General features: G+C 45.4%; 1 protein-coding gene across 1 annotated transcript in view; it reads right to left on the bottom strand.

Annotated features, from left to right (window-relative positions):
* The window catches only part of LOC126095014 (acetylcholinesterase-like), a 96,713-nt gene extending 77,741 nt beyond the window's left edge, over window positions 1-18,972 (bottom strand). The window contains exon 1 of the mRNA XM_049909673.1: window positions 18,862-18,972. Within this exon, the coding sequence (XP_049765630.1) occupies window positions 18,862-18,924 (63 nt within the window). The 5' untranslated portion in view covers window positions 18,925-18,972. The remainder of the gene's footprint in view (window positions 1-18,861) is intronic.
* Window positions 18,973-19,362: the final 390 nt, after the last annotated feature.

Consider the following 19,362-nt stretch of genomic DNA (forward strand, 5'->3'; position numbering starts at 1 on the left):
GAAGCGTGCAATGTTTTAAATAAAAATCCGTGTGAACTTATCAGGTAATGCAATACCTGACACTCTAGCGTGAAAAAATATTTATTGTGACGAAAAAGAATACAGACTACTCCGTGAAAAACAATTAAAGCATCACTTTTTCAAAACCACATAATTGTCTCCTGTTCCGACGTATAAGTTTGAAATTTGACTCAAAGGTGCCTACAATCCTCCTCCTTCATGGTGAAAAGGCTTGGCGTTACGATATTCACCCTTGGCCTCGGTGACGCTTCATATAGCGAGCTACCAGCATAGGTACATGCATAAAGAAAGGCCAGAGCAGTAAGGTGGGTTAATGATGCCGCATTGGCACCAAATTTTACCACAACTCTTCCAAACGCCGCTACGGACTTGTACGCATGGAAAGGTCGTCGCATCCTCTCTTTCTCACATTTTACCCCTTCTTTCGACGCACCTATGAGTCAAAACCACGACATCCAGTACTGAAACCACGCTGTTTTCTTATAGGTGCCGAGGAAAACATTTCAAACAAGCCGCCGCTCAAAATCGACACGAAAAGGCCTCAGAGGGAAGGTATGAAGGGCATCAATGAAACCATCTCATCACTTGTGGCGTTGGTTCCCATACATTTTGAGATCGAAAACAACAGTTCGCAATGTAAGATTTTTGAAATTTTTGAAAACATAGCAAGCGATCTTAAAAGTAGTTAAAATTAAAATTTAAAACAATCTTGATCGCAGTCTGAGCAGTTACACGAGCGTAGAGGGTCGACGGAAGTCATCTAGCAGTGTCCATCCACCACTATGGATTCTGAAGATGACTCTTGCATAGAGTTGAAACCGGTCACTCACTCCAATAAAAAAATAATTTAACAAGATTGTGATGAAGACTGTTTTAAATTTTAATTTTAGTTCGCAATGTGATAAGCAACAGGACAACGTTCTTGACAACCTTTGACGCTGGAGACACCCCCCTCCTCCCCAATTCCTCCCCCCCCACCCCCCCACCCCCCCACCCCCACCCCCCGGACAGCTGAACAGTTGTCTACAGGCATCGTGGGCCAGCAACTACACTGAATGTCGTCACACCTCTTTGGAGTGCAGTTCGACCGCAATTTCTGCTCTGGTGTACAGGGTGCAACCACCAGGGACCGTCCAAAACCGTTCGATGAAATTCTAACGTGTTCTGAAGCAGCAAAGTGTACTTTGCTTTTTCAGCCCTTCTGTTTCGTGCCCTCTTGTGACATCATCCAGGAGAACGCGACAGTGACATATGCATGAATAAAATGCCGAAAGGTCACTCGAAGAGCTTCCAGTTCAGCAACACCCGTCCGCGTTTTCTGAGCACTTTAAGAATGTACCTACTGTTGTGAATTGGCAGGAGCCAATTCACGGAGTTTGAAGGAAGCCGAAAGGCACGCGATTAAGCTCACGCAGGCTGGCGTGAGGTCTGGAACAGGTCAGAGAAATAAGACTAGCAAAACAAGAGTAACTGGTAGAATACTTAACTTTAATCCACAATTGTAGAACATCTCTCGTTACTGTACAGGCTTCACAATACTAATTATCAAATGCTATGGCGCCTTGCTAGGTCGTAGCAAATGACGTAGCTGAAGGCTATGCTAACTATCGTCTCGGCAAATGAGCATCGGCAAATGTAGCATCGCTAGCAAAGTCGGCTGTACAACTGGGGCGAGTGCTAGTACGTCTCACTAGACCTGCCGTGTGGCGGCGCTCGGTCTGCCATCACTGACAGTGGCGACACGCGGGTCCGTCGTATACTAGCGGACCGCGGCCGATTTAAAAGGCTACCACCTAGCAAGTGTGGTGTCTGGCGGTGACACCACACCTACCTCTACAGATAGAACCAATGATGTCCTGCAGGCAGGCTACGCTGCTGCCCTTGCGCCTGCTATTATGCATGTTGAATAGCAAGGGTATCAAGGGGTTGCGCATATCCGAGCTTTATTCACGCATATGTCAACGTCGCACCCATCCGTTAGCAATCCGCAGGAGGGTACGGAACAGCAGGCCCGAAAATGCATAAACATCTTTTGCTGCTTCGCATCATCTTGAAATTTCGTCGAATGACTTTTAACGACCCCTAGAAGTAACACCCTGTACAGCAGACCAAAAATTGCGGTCGCATCGCACTCCAAAGGTGTGTGATCACAGTCAGTGGGGAAAATAGGGAAGAGTGGGGGAGGGGGGTGGTGACGACCTTCCCATTGTATGAAACATCCGCTATGGTGCTGGTGCTGGTGGTGAAATTTGGTTCAACTGTGACATCATTAACCCATAACTTACACTTGACACGAACTTCTGTGCACTGGCCTTTTTTTCCACGTATGTCACCACATTGCTGTCTGAGTGTCACCTAGCCCGAGCATGACTTTTCAGTACGCCATCCTTTTGTATTATTACAGAGGAAAGTGGTAGGTATCTTTGAGCCAAATTTCAAATTTATACGCAGCAATGGGAGACAATTACGAGGTTTTGAAAAAGTTACAATTTAACTGTGTTGGGCAATATAGCACGATAAAAGAATACCTTCTTCAAAAAATGGAGGGAGCGGCTACTCCCAAATTTCACAGAACCCCGGCTACAGTTATAAGAGCCGATGTACTTGCGATCAGAGCAGTAACTGAGAGGGTGAATAAGATTTGTAGCCTAATATTGATGTTAATCAACATGTACACTGAGCAAGTTGTGAAGTAAATCAAGGAGAAATTTTTAAAGGAAACTGAAGTTCGAAGAGAAGGAATTAAAACTTTGAGTTTTACCAACGACTTTGCAGTTCTTCCAGAGACGGCTAAGGACTCAGAAGAGCAATTCAACGGAACAAATAGTGTCTTGAATAGATGTTACAAGACGAACATCAGCAAAAGTAAAACAGCGGTAAGGGTAAGAAGTCGAATTAAATCAGCCGATACTACTAAAAGTGATAAATGGTATTTTTTATTTGGGCAGAAAAGTAACTGATGAAGGCCGGAGTAGGAAGGATATAAAATGCAGTCCAGTAACAGCAAGGAAAATATTTCCGAAAACAAGGAATTCGTGATTATCGAACTTAAATTTAAATGTGAGGAAATCTTCAGTACAACGAAAAACCAGTCCAAAGACGAAAATTTTACTTTTTTTATTCGCTCGACGCCTAGTTTCGGGCCGAGACCCATTTTCAAATCATCCTACAGGGCAGAAAACTAAATTTAAGCTCATTTGTAACACAGGTATTACCAATTTTTTAAGCATGTGCCAAAAATTCGGAGCATATCGTTCCAAGACTTACGTAACATAGCCAAAAACGATATGTTCTGCGTTTTTGGCACATGTTTAAAAAACTGGTAATGCCTGTACTACAAATGATCGTAAATTTGGTTTTCTCCCTTGTAGGATGATTTGAAAATGGGTCTCGACCAGAAATTATTCATCGTGTGAATAAAAAGAGTAAAATTTGCAACTTTGGACTGGTTTCTCGTTGTAGTGATTAACAGAAGTTCCTGACGCGCAGTTACTCCAGCATGCTGGAAGTTCCTCGGAAATCTTTCCTGGAGGTGTGAACGTGGACAATAAATACACTCCTGGAAATGGAAAAAAGAACACATTGACACCGGTGTGTCAGACCCACCATACTTGCTCCGGACACTGCGAGAGGGCTGTACAAGCAATGATCACACGCACGGCACAGCGGACACACCAGGAACCGCGGTGTTGGCCGTCGAATGGCGCTAGCTGCGCAGCATTTGTGCACCGCCACGGTCAGTGTCAGCCAGTTTGCTGTGGCATACGGAGCTCCATCGCAGTCTTTAACACTGGTAGCATGCCGCGACAGCGTGGACGTGAACCGTATGTGCAGTTGACGGACTTTGAGCGAGGGCGTATAGTGGGCATGCGGGAGGCCGGGTGGACGTACCGCCGAATTGCTCAACACGTGGGGTGTGAGGTCTCCACAGTACATCGATGTTGTCGCCAGTGGTCGGCGGAAGGTGCACGTGCCCGTCGACCTGGGACCGGACCGCAGCGACGCACGGATGCACGCCAAGACCGTAGGATCCTACGCAGTGCCGTAGGGGACCGCACCGCCACTTCCCAGCAAATTAGGGACACTGTTGCTCCTGGGGTATCGGCGAGGACCATTCGCAACCGTCTCCATGAAGCTGGGCTACGGTCCCGCACACCGTTAGGCCGTCTTCCGCTCACGCCCCAACATCGTGCAGCCCGCCTCCAGTGGTGTCGCGACAGGCGTGAATGGAGGGACGAATGGAGACATGTCGTCTTCAGCGATGAGAGTCGCTTCTGCCTTGGTGCCAATGATGGTCGTATGCGTGTTTGGCGCCGTGCAGGTGAGCGCCACAATCAGGACTGCATACGACCGAGGCACGCAGGGCCAACACGCGGCATCATGGTGTGGGGAGCGATCTCCTACACTGGCCGTACACCACTGGTGATCGTCGAGGGGACACTGAATAGTGCACGGTACATCCAAACCGTCATCGAACCCATCGTTCTACCATTCCTAGACCGGCAAGGGAACTTGCTGTTCCAACAGGACAATGCACGTCCGCATGTATCCCGTGCCACCCAACGTGCTCTAGAAGGTGTAAGTCAACTACCCTGGCCAGCAAGATCTCCGGATCTGTCCCCCATTGAGCATGTTTGGGACTGGATGAAGCGTCGTCTCACGCGGTCTGCACGTCCAGCACGAACGCTGGTCCAACTGAGGCGCCAGGTGGAAATGGCATGGCAAGCCGTTCCACAGGACTACATCCAGCATCTCTACGATCGTCTCCATGGGAGAATAGCAGCCTGCATTGCTGCGAAAGGTGGATATACACTGTACTAGTGCCGACATTGTGCATGCTCTGTTGCCTGTGTCTATGTGCCTGTGGTTCTGTCAGTGTGATCATGTGATGTATCTGACCCCAGGAATGTGTCAATAAAGTTTCCCCTTCCTGGGACAATGAATTCACGGTGTTCTTATTTCAATTTCCAGGAGTGTAGTTCCGACAAGAAGAGAATAGAAGCTTTTGTGGTTCATGATACAAAAGAAAGCTGAAATTTATAAGGGTAGATGAAGAAACTAATGTGGAGGTACTAAGTCGATTTGAGAAAAAAAGAAATTTATGGCAAAACCAGGTTAAAAGAAGGGATCGATTAATGGGATACATTCTGAGTGATGGAGGAATAGTCCATTTGGGCAAGAAAGTGTGTGAGAAGAAAATTGTAGACGGAGCTGAAGGTTTGCATACAGTACGCAGGTTCAAATGGATCTAAGCTCCAGTATTTATGCAGAGATGAAGAGACTTGTACAGGATAGATTAGTGCGGCGAGCTGCGTAAAACCAATGTTCAACGGAAGACCACGGCAACTATCTACTGGTATCATTCCATGTATTTACTTCACATCTATTATAAACGTAAATCGCCAAATGCGGCCCCCAAAAGACATATAAAATAAAATATGAGTAACATACCATACAAACGAAGTGAAACGTGGTATGAACTATCTGTTGCTGAGTCACAGACCAAGCATTCGATGAAGGAGATGTGGCCCATGTAAATGAATTCAAGCATTTAAATAAAAGACTAGATATTGTGTAGTAAACCATCGCCTTTTATTCACTGTAAATAGGCATTATCAGTAAATCTATAGAGCATCAATGGGGAGGTACTGGAGAAGGATATACCGGGGAAGTCTAGTTGTGAGAAAATCAAAATCCAGAGTGAGTTTTATTCGAAGAAACGAAAGTATAAAATGAAATGATCGTATGGCTTTTGTTGGCCGCGAGGCCCCATGCGGGGAAGTGCGGCCGCCGTATTGCAAGTCCTTTTTAGTTGACGCCACTTCGGCGACTTGCGAGTCAATGATAATGAAATGATGATGAAGAGCACACCCAGTCATCACGAGGGAGAGAAATTCCCTGACCCCGCCGGGAATCGAACCTGGGACCCCGTGCGCAGGAAGCTGGACAGCTACCGCAAGACCACGGGTTGAGGACAACGAAAGTCTAATTCATCCACGAATAGAAGGGAACCGCTTAACTCTCGTCATATCGCTGTTGTTGGAAAATGGATAGGAACAGAAGGAATCGGCAGTGTGTTTTGCGGGCAGCCATTCTGATAATCGCTTGAAGTCGCTTACGGAAACCAATCAAACTTTTACTCTAGGTAGGGAGTCGAGATAAAGCAGTGTCATCTCCAAGTGCGACAAGATAAAAGAAAGAATTCGACGTGGCAGACATAGATACTTCAGTAATGGTCAGAGATAGAGCGCCGGCCGGAGTGGCTGAGCGGTTCTAGGCGCTACAGTCTGGAACCGCGCGACCGCTACGGTCGCAGGTACGAATCCTGCCGCGGGCATGGATGTGTGTGATGTCCTTAGGTTAGTTAGGTTTAAGTAGTTCTAAGTTCTAGGGGACTGATGACCGCAGCAGTTAAGTCCCGTAGTGCTCAGAGGCATTTGAACCATTTGAACCAAGAGATAGAGCATTGAATGACCTAATGACAAACAAGTAATTGAGACACCTTCAACGTTACTAAAATCAGTGGAATTTGTGATAGCTAGATGGCCTTTTGAGTTGTTATCCATTATCTGTGAGACAGACCTATCATCGCCATATCACATAAGAAAATTCAAGACAATAACAAATGTAAGTACTTTTTTATATCTCAGACTTTTAAATTACTGACTGGAGTAATACCTTTAAAAAAAACTAAGAGTAACTGAACGAATATACTTGCGGCATCATAAAAACTGTGGGTAGAATAAAGTATGGCGTTTATTAACAAACAGAAGAAAAACTAAAATCAAAGATTATTTTAAAGCATTCGTGAACCTAGTGAAACTCTTCGACTGTGCAAGGTCCAACACGATGAATCAGATTCTAAAAAGAATCACGATTAAGTGCAGAGATCATCTACGATATCAACAGGAACCATACTGGTGTTATTATAGTGGTCGAGCCTGTAGGATAACTTTGTGTAAAACTACTTACCATTTCCTTTTAACTTTTATACTTCAGGAAGAAGAGAAAAAATGCGGAGAATGGTATTCGGGCTGAGCTTTTTGTATCAAATCCACATTAAAACAGTGATCTTTTTTCTCGGTCAGGAATATACTACCGTAATATAACAATGAAAAGACGCTGAGCGCAGAGAGAACAATAAATGTCGATCAAACGTGAAATTAACATTCTTATACGTCGTCAAGTGATCTGGACGCCAAAAGTACTGATGGATCCGACAGTGTGGCCATTCTGGTACAGAAACAATAGAGTAACTTGTCTCAAGCCTAAAACGGACTGATGTGAACAGATAAAGATTGTCGTGAGGCAAGGCAACACACTAGTAAACTATACTTTCAGGATAAATAGTCAAAAAAATCAAATGATAATAAGGTAAAACAGCTGTTTTAAAGGTATAGAATTAATAATAGCAGTCTACGTATCACTAGTGGTTGCTGATGTAATTCAAGTAACAAGAGAGTGGCTTGGCTCTGAGCACTATGCGACTTAATTTCTGTGGTTATCAGTCGCTCAGAACTTAGAACTAATTAAACCTAACTAACTAAGGACATCACACACATCCATGCCCGAGGCAGGATTCCAACCTGCGACTGTAGCGGTCGCTCGGTTCCAGACTGTAGCGCCTAGAACCGCACTGCCACTCCGGCCGGCAACAAGAGAGTCTTCTGTGGCATTATCAGTAGCATTAGTAGAGGTAGTAATCGTAGTAGTAGTATAAATGGCTTTAGTAGTTACTTTCGTAATAGTACGACAGTAATAGGTGCCAAAACTCAATGTAAAATGTGTAAAAACGGATAGCTCAGAAAGAAAAGTCGTGGCTGTTTTTCTGTGAAAGGAAAATGACCTCCTTGCGAAAATAGAAAACGAAAATGGTAGGAACAGGGAAATATGGGGAAGAATTAAGCTGTGTCCAATTTACAAAAACCGTCCCAGAATATGCCTCATATGATTTAGAGAAAACGCGGAAAGCGTAAATCTGGATGACTGGCCGGAGATTTGAAGTGAGTCGAAAGTGAGTCCGGTATATTAACACTGCACTACCTAACAGAAAATAAAGTGATACAGAGCTGTGTGTAGAGGGTGTTCGGAAATTCCCGTTACAAAGTTCTAGGACTTCTAGAGGGAAGTGAGTACGAATATTTTGAATAGCAACCGATTTCCGGAAACCTACCGTTTCCGTGCTACAGCCGGTTGAAAAGATGAGCCGGCCGCGGTGGTCTAGCGGTTCTGGCGCTGCAGTCTGGACCCGCGGGACTGCTACGGTCGCAGGTTCGAATCCTGCCTCGGGCTTGGGTGTGTGTGATGTCCTTAGGTTAGTTAGGTTTAAGTAGTTCTAAGTTCTAGGGGACTTATGACCTAAGATGTTGAGTCCCATAGTGCTCAGAGCCATTTGAACCATTTTTTTGAAAAGATGATTGCTAGGTAGGTTTGCAACAGGGTAGCTATGGTGTGGGGGGGGGGGGTTTACATCGGATGGGCTGGCGCCATCTTATATCCATCCTACTTCTCTGAGCTGGTTCAACCCTCATTCAAGTGTCTGTGAGTGTTACAGTAAAAATGTTCAGTACGCATTTGCAGAAATACCGACATGACCCTCCTGAATGGCGAAGTCGCCTTTGTCAAAATCGTTCTCCACGATGACCGATTCCATTGCATACCATTTTCGACACAATTACCTAACGGCTTCGAGAAAGGATACCTTCGCCGTCAGCAGCCGTGACTGTGGTGCTGCAAATAGACGCCGCACACCCGAACTGGAAGAGGCCGTACTGCATTACGTTGAAGAAAGCTCATCAACCAGCGCACGAACAATTTATTTGGCTATCAGTGAGTGGAATTGTAAAACAAGTGATGTACTAGGCCACGCCTAATCAGTTACTTGTAAAAGTGGTCGCATTACCAACATGTTTTCAAATGGTTGTAGCACGGAAACGGTAGATTTACGGTCATGGGTTCCCATTCAGAATATTTACCCACTTCCCTCTACAAGTCTCAGCAGTTTGTAACGGGAATTTCCGAACACCCTAGAGATTAACGTGAAGACAGTAAAATGTTGGAAACTATTTATAAAAGTAAGAAAATACGGTGCATTGAATATGAAAAAATACTGCATATTCAGTTTAATATTTAGCACTAAATACAAAGCAAACATATACAAATGTTAAGCATCACAGACAACGTACGGTTTCTGGATGAAGAAAGGGAAAAACTAAATAGACCCACTGAATGGAGTGAATGGCATAGCATACTGGCAGAAGTGGAGAAATTCCACATCAAAAAACTGCGCTACTCTGCTACGTTAATGTTCTGCCTCTCCCACCAGAAGACTTTGCAGAGAAGTCACTCCAAGCTGATGCAAGAAGCCACTATTCAGGACGAGTTAGATGTCTTTTGCATAAGACACTGTAAGCTGATTGTGCTGACACTGTAGAAACCGTTTCTGAAAACACAAGATTTGGTACGCAGGGCGTCCGCAACTGAGAGGCATTTGATTCAGTTGCACTAACATTTATTTGTACCACGAATTGTATTGGCAGAACTGAAGAAGATCTCTCTAAATTAATTATAGTTTCTGAAAAGCTAAGTTATTACACAGCCAGAGCTGTGGAGCCACAGACACGACGGGGAAGCTGGCTGCACAACGATTATGCTTTACGCTTCAATCCTGTTTTGAATTCGAGGGCAAAAGCCCCAGCTTGTAAAAAAGAACTGCAGGCCAGCTTTGCATATACACTCACGGAAAATATTCGCAACACCAACAAGGGTTGTGCGACGTAAACAAAAGTCGGTAGGCGTGTTTCCACATCTGAAAGATGACGTCTGTTCATATTTCACGCCAGTCGTATAAGATTGTCGCTAGTAGCGTCCCAATGAGTGTACAGACCAGGTTTGTTTTAAATACACTCTGAATGTGGTGAAGTAACGTTACTCAAGAAAGCCTTTAAGATGACAAAGACGTAGAAGTAAATATCCTCGGAGCAGTGAAGCAATTTAAATCAGTTAATAAACTGGCCCAGACTGTATACCAGTTAGGTTCCTTTCAGTGTATGCTGACGTATTAGCTCCACACTTAACAATCATGTACAACCGTTCGCTTGACGAAAGATCCATACCCAAAGACTGGGAAGTTGCACAAGTCACACCAATATTCAAGAAAGGCAGGAGGAGTAATTCACTTAATTACAGGCCCATATCATTAACGTCGATATGCAGCAGGATTTTGGAACATAGATTGTGTTCGAACATCATGAATTACCTCGAAGAAAACGGTCTGTTGACAAACAGTCAATATGCGTTTAGGAAACATCGTTCTCGTGAAACACAACTAGCTCTTTATTCGCATGAAGTGTTGAGTGCTATTGACAAGCGACTTCCGATCGATTCCGTATTTCTGGATTTCCGGATGGCTTTTGACACTGTACCACACAAGTGGGTTGTAGTGAAATTGCGTGCTTATGGAATATCGTCTCAGTTAGGTGACGGGATTTGTGATTTCCTGTCAGAGAGGTCACAGTTCGTAGTAACTGACGGAAAGTCATCGAGTAAAATAGAAGTGATTTCTGGCGTTCCCCAAGGTAGCGTTATAGGCCGTTTGCTGTTCCTTATCTATATAAATGATTTGGGAGGGGGTTGGGTTGATATGGACGGGGAGACCAAACTGCGAGATCATCGGTCTCATCGGATTATGGAAGGATGGGGAAGGAAGTCGGCAGTGCCATTTCAAAGGAACCATCCCGGCATTTACCTGAAGCGATATAGGGAAACCACGGAAAACCTAAAGCAGGATGGCCGGACGCGGGATTGAACCGTCTTCCTCCCGAAAGCGTAAAAAATGGCTCTGATACTTAACATCTAAGGTCATCATTCCCCTAGGCATAGAACTACTTAAACCTAACTAACCTAAGGACATCAAACATATCGATACCCGAGGCAGGATTCGAACCTGCAACCGTAGCAGCAGCGCGGTTCCGGTCTGAAGCACCTAGAACCCCTCGGTCACAACGGCCGGCTCCCGAAAGCGAGTCCAATGTGCTAACCACTGCGCCACCTTGCTCAGTAGATTTGGGAGACAATCTGAGCAGCCGTCTTAGGTTGTTCGCATATGACGCTGTCGTTTATCGACCACTAAAGTCATCAGAAGATAAAAAAAAAATTGCAAAACGATTTAGAAATGGTGCGAAAATTGGCAGTTGACACTAAATAACGAAAAGTGTGAGGTCATCCACATGAGTGCTAAAAGGAACTCGTTAAACTTCGGTTACACGATAAATCATTCAGATCTAAAGGCCGTAAGCTCAACTAAATACTTATGAATTACAATTACAAACAACTTAATTTGAAGGAATACATAGAAAATGTTGTGAGGAAGGCTAACGAAAGACTGCGTTTTATTGACAGGACACTTAGAAAATGTAACAGATCTACTAAGGAGACTGCCTACACTACGCTTGTCCGCCCTCTTTTAGAATAGTGCTGCGCGTTGTGGTTCAAATGGTTCAAATGGCTCTGAGCACTATGGGACTCAACTGCTGAGGTCATTAGTCCCCTAGAATTTAGAACTAGTTAAACCTAACTAACCTAAGGACATCACAAACATCCATGCCCGAGGCAGGATTCGAACCTGCGACCGTAGCGGTCTTGCGGTTCCAGACTGCAGCGCCTTTAACCGCACGGCCACTTCGGCCGGCTGCGCGTTGTGGGATCCTTACCAGATAGGACTAACGGAGCACATAGATAAAGTTCAAAGACAGGCAGCACGTTTTGCATTATTGCGAAACGTGGGAGAGAGTGTCACTGAAATGATACAGGATTTGGGCTGGACGTCATTAAAAGAAAGCCGTATTTCGTTGCGACGGAATCTTCTCACGAAATTCCAGTCACTAAGTTTCTCCTCCGAATGCGAAAATATTTTGTTGACACCGACGTACATAGGGAGGAACGATCGCCACGATAAAATAATGGAAATCAGAGCTGGTACGGAAAGGTATAGGTGTTCGTTCTTTCCGCGCGCTATACGAGATTGAAATAATAGAGAATTGTGAAAGTGGTTCGATGAACTCTCTGACAGGCACTTAAATGTTATTTGCAGAGTACCCATGTAGATGTAGAAGACGCTATTGCCAGCATCTCACTGAGTTTGAACGAAGTGGTATAATAGGGCTACGAGAAGCTGGATGTTCCTTCTGCGATACTGCAGAAAAACTTGGCAGGAATGTAGTCACTGAGCATGATTGCTGGCAGCGGTGGCCACGAGAATGTACGGTCGCAAGAAATCGGGCTCCGAATGCTCACGTGGAACTACACAGAGGGAAGACTATCGTGTTCCGCGAATGGCTCTGGCCCATAGTACTACATCTGCAGCAGTAATTTGAGCAGCACTTGGTACCACAGTGACACAACGAACTGTTAACAAATCGGTTATTTCAAGGACAGCTCCGAGCCAGACTACCTGTAGCGTGCATTCCACCGACCAAAAATATTACCGCCATTTGCAACTTGAGTGATGTCAAGCGAGAACTCATTGGCAGGCAGGATGGAGGTCTGTTCTGTTTTCCGATGAGAATTGGTTGTGCCTCGGTGCCATTGATGGCCGTGTGTTGTTTGGATGGAGACCAGTTGAGAGTCTGCAACAGACCTGTCTGCGTGCTAGAAACACTGGACTTTCGTCTGGAGTTATGGTCTGAGGTGCGATTTCGTATGACAGGAGGGGCACTCCCGTAGTTATCCCACGCAGCCTGGCAGCAAATTTGTACGTAAATCTGGTGATTCGGCTTGTTGTGCTGCCATTCATGAACAGTATTCCAGGGGTATTTTTCAACACGATAACGCTTGTCCGCACACCACAGTTTTTACCCAACATGTTCTACAGAGGGCCGACATGTTGCCCTGGCCTGCACGATTACCAGCTCGGTCTCCAATCGAGCACGTATGGGACATCATCGGACGACAACTCCAGCGTTATCGACAACCGGCATTAACCATCCCTATATTGACCGACCAAGTGCAAGCGGCATGGATCTCCACCCCACAATCTGACATCCGGCACCTGTACAATACTGTGCACGTACGTTTGCATGCTTGCACACAGCATCCTTGCGGTTACACTACTTATTGATGTACCAGCATTTCACATTTGCAAATGGCTTATCTCGCCCTTACATTAACCTGCATTCTTTTAATGTTAATCACTTAAATCCTAGGCAAATGTATTATCTAAGTTTCATTACTCTTAATTAAGTGTATTGTGGTTTTTTAATTTTTCTCCGTCAGTGTATATCGCCGCTTTTGGACGGGCATTATCAGCCACCACCAGGAGAGGGTTACGAGGGGAGGTCTACGCCAGCCTACGAGTTTCGTCCAAATTTATGCTATACGCAGGGGTTGAGCAGAAATGAAAGTGACAGAATTTGGAGATCCAAATGGCCAAGCGTTTACAAAAAAGTTTTTGGCGCGGATTGGGCGATGTTTGAACCATTAATGTCACTTCCCATGCAGCAGCTGGCGTAGCTGAAAAAGTATAGAACGATAATCCGAGCATCAAGGGGTCGAGCCCCTATGTGGAAACTTCTTTTCATTGCCAGTTTTTAAGTTACTTGTACAGCAAATACAAGACTAAGACTCAGATAAGCACGACATGACCATCTGCCTCTCAATAACATCAGATTATCACTAGATAACTAGATTTTTTCGGACGCATCACACTTTCATATTCTGATAACTAACAGGCTATGTAGCTGATAATATCAATGTCTCAAGTGCGCCAGTAATTATTTAGTAAATTATTTTCTTCGTTTTCGTCAGATCTAGTTCCAGCTTTCTTAGATTAAAAAACTCGTTACAGAAACAGCGGCGTATTGCTTTGTTGCGCAATTTCTATGCACGGGAGAAATTGTCTTCGTGGTTGGCACTTTTTATCTACTGCAGTTACTTCGTTGCATCTTTAACCTTCAAAAGAGAAACAGTTGTTAGCTCGAAAAAGTGAACGGTTGGGGGAACAAGGAATTGTAGATTTACAGCCTTCATTTCACGCAGGATACTTTTGAGTTACTTGCGTAAGGGCTGGTCAAGTGGATTGCTTTGCGGAGTGGCCGGTAACATTGCAAATGGTTCAAATGGCTCTGAGCACTATGGGACTTAACTGCTTTGGTAATCAGTCCCCTAGAACTTAGAACTAATTAAACCTAACATCCATGCCCGAGGCAGGTTTCGAACCTGCGACCGTAGCGGTCGCGCGGCGCCAGACTGTAGCGCCTAGAACCGCTCGGCCACTAGGGCCGGCGGTAACATTCCAGCCACGTATAGGTTCACATTCGCGCTTTGAACAACAAATGCAACACGGTTTGTGAGTCACACATATAACAGACAAACGACAGTAATACATATATTTGGTTTCTGTCCTTTAGGACATGTCCGCAAGAACAGACATCATTTTGGTCCAGCAACCAGAATGAATTAAGGCACAAACTAATTGTAGGCATTGGCTGCCAGAAGGCATTGATTTAAATCAGTTGGGAAGGTTGAAAATTTCTGCCGGACCGAAATTCGTACCCGGCTCTTCTGTTTAAGAGCCATATGCGGTGACCACTGAGCCATCTGGACACAGTGGACATCGCAACTGCACGGACTACTTTAGCGCATCTCTCGTAAGACCCAAATTCCCAACATATCCACACACTACTGAAGTAGTGCTCTTTGCCCATTATCCTCATCACTCGCGGCATACTTCCGACTCCTGTAAGAGTTTGAGCCTGGTGTGCATGCGCACGAAAGAGATCATTGAACGTCCTCGCCTTTATTATATATATATGTGGTGTCTGTTCTTTCGGTCATGGGAAATGGGTCCTTGCACATGCGACGACAACTGAGTCTGGATGGCGCAGAGATCAGGGCATCTGCTTAGTAAGCGGCAAACCCAGGTTCGAATCCCAGTCCGACACAAATTTTCAACCTCCCTCATTGATTTAAATCCATGTCTGCTCGCTACCAATGTCTGTAATTCTGTTGTGTCTTCAACCAGGTAACTTTATTAAGGAAAGCCTGGAAGGAAAAGACCCTTCAGTAGTAAAACTATGGGGACTCCAGGCCACTGTAGCGCCTCTCCTGGGCTCGTGAACATATGGGCTGGACCCTAGACAACGAGAAAACCATGGCCTGGTCAGAAGAGTCCGGATTTCAGTTGGTAAGAGCTGTTGGTAGGGTTCAAGTGTGGCGCAGACCCCACGAAGACATGAACCTTGTTTTCAACAAGGCAAGTGCAAGCTGTAGTGGCTCCATAATGGTGTGGGCTGTGTTCGCCCTGAATGGACTGGATCCTCTGGTCCAACTGAACCGATCGTTAACTGGCAGTGGTTATGTTCGGCTACTTGGAGACCATTTGTTCCCAAACAACGATGGCATTATTACCGATGACAATGCGCCATGTCACCGGACCATAATTGTTCGCGATTGGTTTGAAGAACATTCTGGACAATTCAGGTGAATGATTTGGCCAGCTAGATCGCCCGACATGAATCCTATCGAACCTTTACGGGGCATAATCGAGGGGTCAGTTCGTGCACAAAATCCTGCGCCGGCAACACTTTCGTAATTATGGACAGCTATAGAGGCAGCATGGTTCGATATTCCTGTAGGGGTTTTCTAAGGACTTACTGAGTCCACGGTATGTCGAGTTGCTGCACTACGTCGGGAAAAAGGAGCTCCGACACGATATTGGGAAGTATCCCCTGATTTCTCTCACCTCATTGTATGTCTGAGTCCTGTTCAAATTTAATGATAAATCTTCGATGTTTTCAAGTCTCTACTGTTCTGATGCATTGGAACTCCCGCGCGCGCCTCTGCCGCTGGCACTTCTGCGCCTGCCTTCTGCCGCGGAGTGACGTCACGAGTTATCTTACAGCCACCAGTTGGAAACCTGCAGCGACGATCGGCGGAATCCTCCCTCCCCTCCCCCCCCCCCCCCGCCGCCCCTCCCTCCAATGGAGCCCTAATTGGACATATTTGTTTTCGGGGGCTCAGCACCATCAGTGGTGTCGTCTATCATCGGGTAATCTTGTGTGCTAGAAGTCGCCTGCTCTGGTCTGTGAACCGTGATGTACCTCGCTACAGGACTGCTGGGTAGCTTCATTTATTATCCAGAAACACTTCGTTCGTGATTCAGGAAACAGTTGGTATGGCTGGCCAAAGACAAGTTGGCTGTCTTAAGTTTATGACTGTGCTGTCTCCAATCTTATCGGTTGCTGTATTTCATCGGAGTTCAATTTGAGGACAAGATATAAATTTTATTGACTATGTTCATAAATGAGAATGGTTTTTCTGTGCAAAGGTTTTTTTTAAATTGAGGCTTAACGTCATTCATGTTACAGCAGTATTTTTCTGTAAGTGGATAACCACAGATTTATAAATTTGTATAACAACCTTGGTTTGAAACTTCTTGGCAGATTAAAACTGTGTGCCGGACCGAGACTCGAACTCGGGACCTTCGCCTTTTGCGGGCAACTGCTCTACCAACTGAGCTACCCAAGCATGACTCACGCTCCGTCCTCACAGCTCTACTTCCGCCAGTACCTCGTCTCCTACCTTCCAAACTTCACAGAAGCTCTCCTGCGAACCTTACAGGACTAGCACTCCTGGAAAACCTTGTTTTACCATCGTGTCTTTCACAAATTATTGTTGTTACATTTTGTAACTGATGAAGAAGTTAATGAAATACATCCATTTTACTGTTTTAAAATTATCCACTACTGTTTTTTAAATAACGAGACACACAGAATCAATGGTATGCAACACGCCATGATAAGAGGACGTGTAGAACAGAGGAACCGTAGTAAGTGTTTTAAATGGCAGAGAAGTGGCATGCACGTGGGTCCAACAGCGCCCTCTTTTGTGTGACCGGACACGTCAGCGTTATGCAACCCTCAGTCGGTGCGGAGGCGTCATAAGAAGTGGAATCCTGTAACCAAGTACCACCATGGCTCGCCGACATCACGGGGTGGAGTATCGGCATGTGAGTGCGTTCGAGCGGGACAGAATGATTTTTCACTGGGAGACGGGTCTGCCATTCTGTGGCATTGCTGCCTGTACAGGACACGCTGCTCCAACAGTGAGGCGTCTGTGGAACCAGTGGAGAAGAGAGCACCGACAGGGTACTGGACGACACAGCACGAGATGAACGTCATCTTCTTCGCTTGGCCGTAACGGACAGAACAGCTTCGTCCCTACATTTGGCGCGACATTGAAGCACTGCAACGGGTGTGGACTCGTCTGCACCGATGGCTCGATGCCGTCTTCTGAGAGCTGGACTGGTGGCACACATGTCACTGCGACGGTTTCCATCGAGCAGAACCAACCAACGCCGCAGAGACTAATGTACACGTGAACGCCGGAACTGGCGTGCTAATGCGTTCTCGGACGAGTCCCACTTCAGTTTGTCCTACAATGATGGCCTCATACGCCTTCGACGCCGCTGTGGTGAACGCAATCGGGCGGACCGTATTGTTGAGCGGCATAGCGGACAAACGCCAAATGTGATGGTATGGGGCGCCATTGCCTATAACAAGAGATCCCACCTCCCACGTCTGGAGGGAAATCTGAACAGATACAGCCACTTCAGGGAGGTTTTACAGCTCGAGGCACTGTCCTTTCTACAGGTCGTTCCATATGCCAGATTTTAGCAGGAGAAGGCCCGTCCCCATGTAGCGAGGAATGTGCAAGCCTTCTTCGAAGAGCGAGGGGTACCACTGCTTCCCTGGCCTGCCCGTTCGCCTGACATGTCGCCCTTCCAGCATATCTGGGACATGGTCGGTCGGCAACTTGTTCGTTCAGGTCCTCTTGCAGCTACAGTTGAAGCTTTGTGGTCGCGCCTAGAAACCGCGTGGCAAAGTATTCCCCAACATCATATCCCGATGCTCTCTGGTACAATGCCACGGCGTCTAGCGACTCTGACTGAAGCGTATGGTGCCGCTAGTCCGTTCTGAATTACCAGAGTCACTTGCACGTACATGTCTGTAAATCTTATCATTTGTGTAGTGTCATGTTCCTAATCAGTGGAATAAATTTTATTGTGATCACATCTCTCGATCTTGGTGTTTCACTTTCTCCAAAGAGTAGTGCATTTAAATTGAGCGAGAGTTTTGGAAATACAATTTTAATGTGTTTTCAAAAAAAAGTATCACACTCACTTCAACCTAGTCCTCCATTCACTTACTCCTTAACACAAATGTTTCATAATCTGTCTCTTTAGCTAGAGGACTGGTACTATTTCCGTTTCTATAGTTGCATCGTCTGCAGAAAGGACAAAATTTTAATCCTCTGACAACACAGATGTACGATATATCAGAAACAATAAATGACCCAAATATGACCCTGTGTTATACCACACCTGATCACTTTAAAGTCTGGGTAACCACTGCAGTGCAATCATCATGAAACTGGTGCATTCTACTTTCTATCGCACATCTACCTTTAAAGATACAAACTTGCCGTGTTCACTATTCCAATAACATTCCATCCTTTATATGAGAATATTGTGGTTGAAACATTCAAAAGCCTTAGATGAGTCTTAAAATATTGCGAATAATAACAGATCCAGCTATGGACAGAACCATAATTTGTACCAATACGGGGACATTCTGCACATTCCATGACATATCCCTCCGCCCATATGCTCTCAAAGACTTTCGTACGACCATTTCTAAAAACTATGAAAGAAAAAAACTCGTACATGCCTGTTTTTGTGGCCTTATGAGCGTGCTTGTTATTTTACCGTCAGTAGTGTGTCAGTCCCGCCATGGACTCAAAATCATTCCAAAAAATATTTTGTATATTGCGTTGAATACTCACATTACAGGATGCAGCAAGTGCCAAGACGAAAATGGCACCAAGTGACAAGCAGAAACCGTCCATTTTGCGTGAAGTGTTTCTAATGGTGGGAAACTTCAGACTGCGCTGACAAGGAAGATTTCTCAAGCCCTTTATAACTGAAAGTCAACCTCATAAGAGCGCCGCGTTCTAACGATATCTGACACTTGAAGCTGATTCAGTGAAATAATGTTGTTTGGTGATCAAAGAAGAGATAGGAACGAGTGTTATCCTTTCTGACGCCACCGTATATGTATGGTCGTTACATAAAGGTACCAGGATAAGAAAATGCTATCTCGGCTTATTTATCTCGTGCTCACACAAGTTCACTCTTGACCCGGGTGAGATCGTATCTACACTACTGGCCATTACAATTGCTACACCACAAAGATGACGTGCTACAGACGCGAAATTTGACCGACAGGAAGAAGATGCTGTGATATGCAAATGATTAGCTTTTCAGAGCGTTCACACGAGGTTGGC

Source organism: Schistocerca cancellata, chromosome 8 (assembly GCF_023864275.1).
Source record: "Schistocerca cancellata isolate TAMUIC-IGC-003103 chromosome 8, iqSchCanc2.1, whole genome shotgun sequence".
Lineage (NCBI taxonomy): Eukaryota > Metazoa > Arthropoda > Insecta > Orthoptera > Acrididae > Schistocerca > Schistocerca cancellata.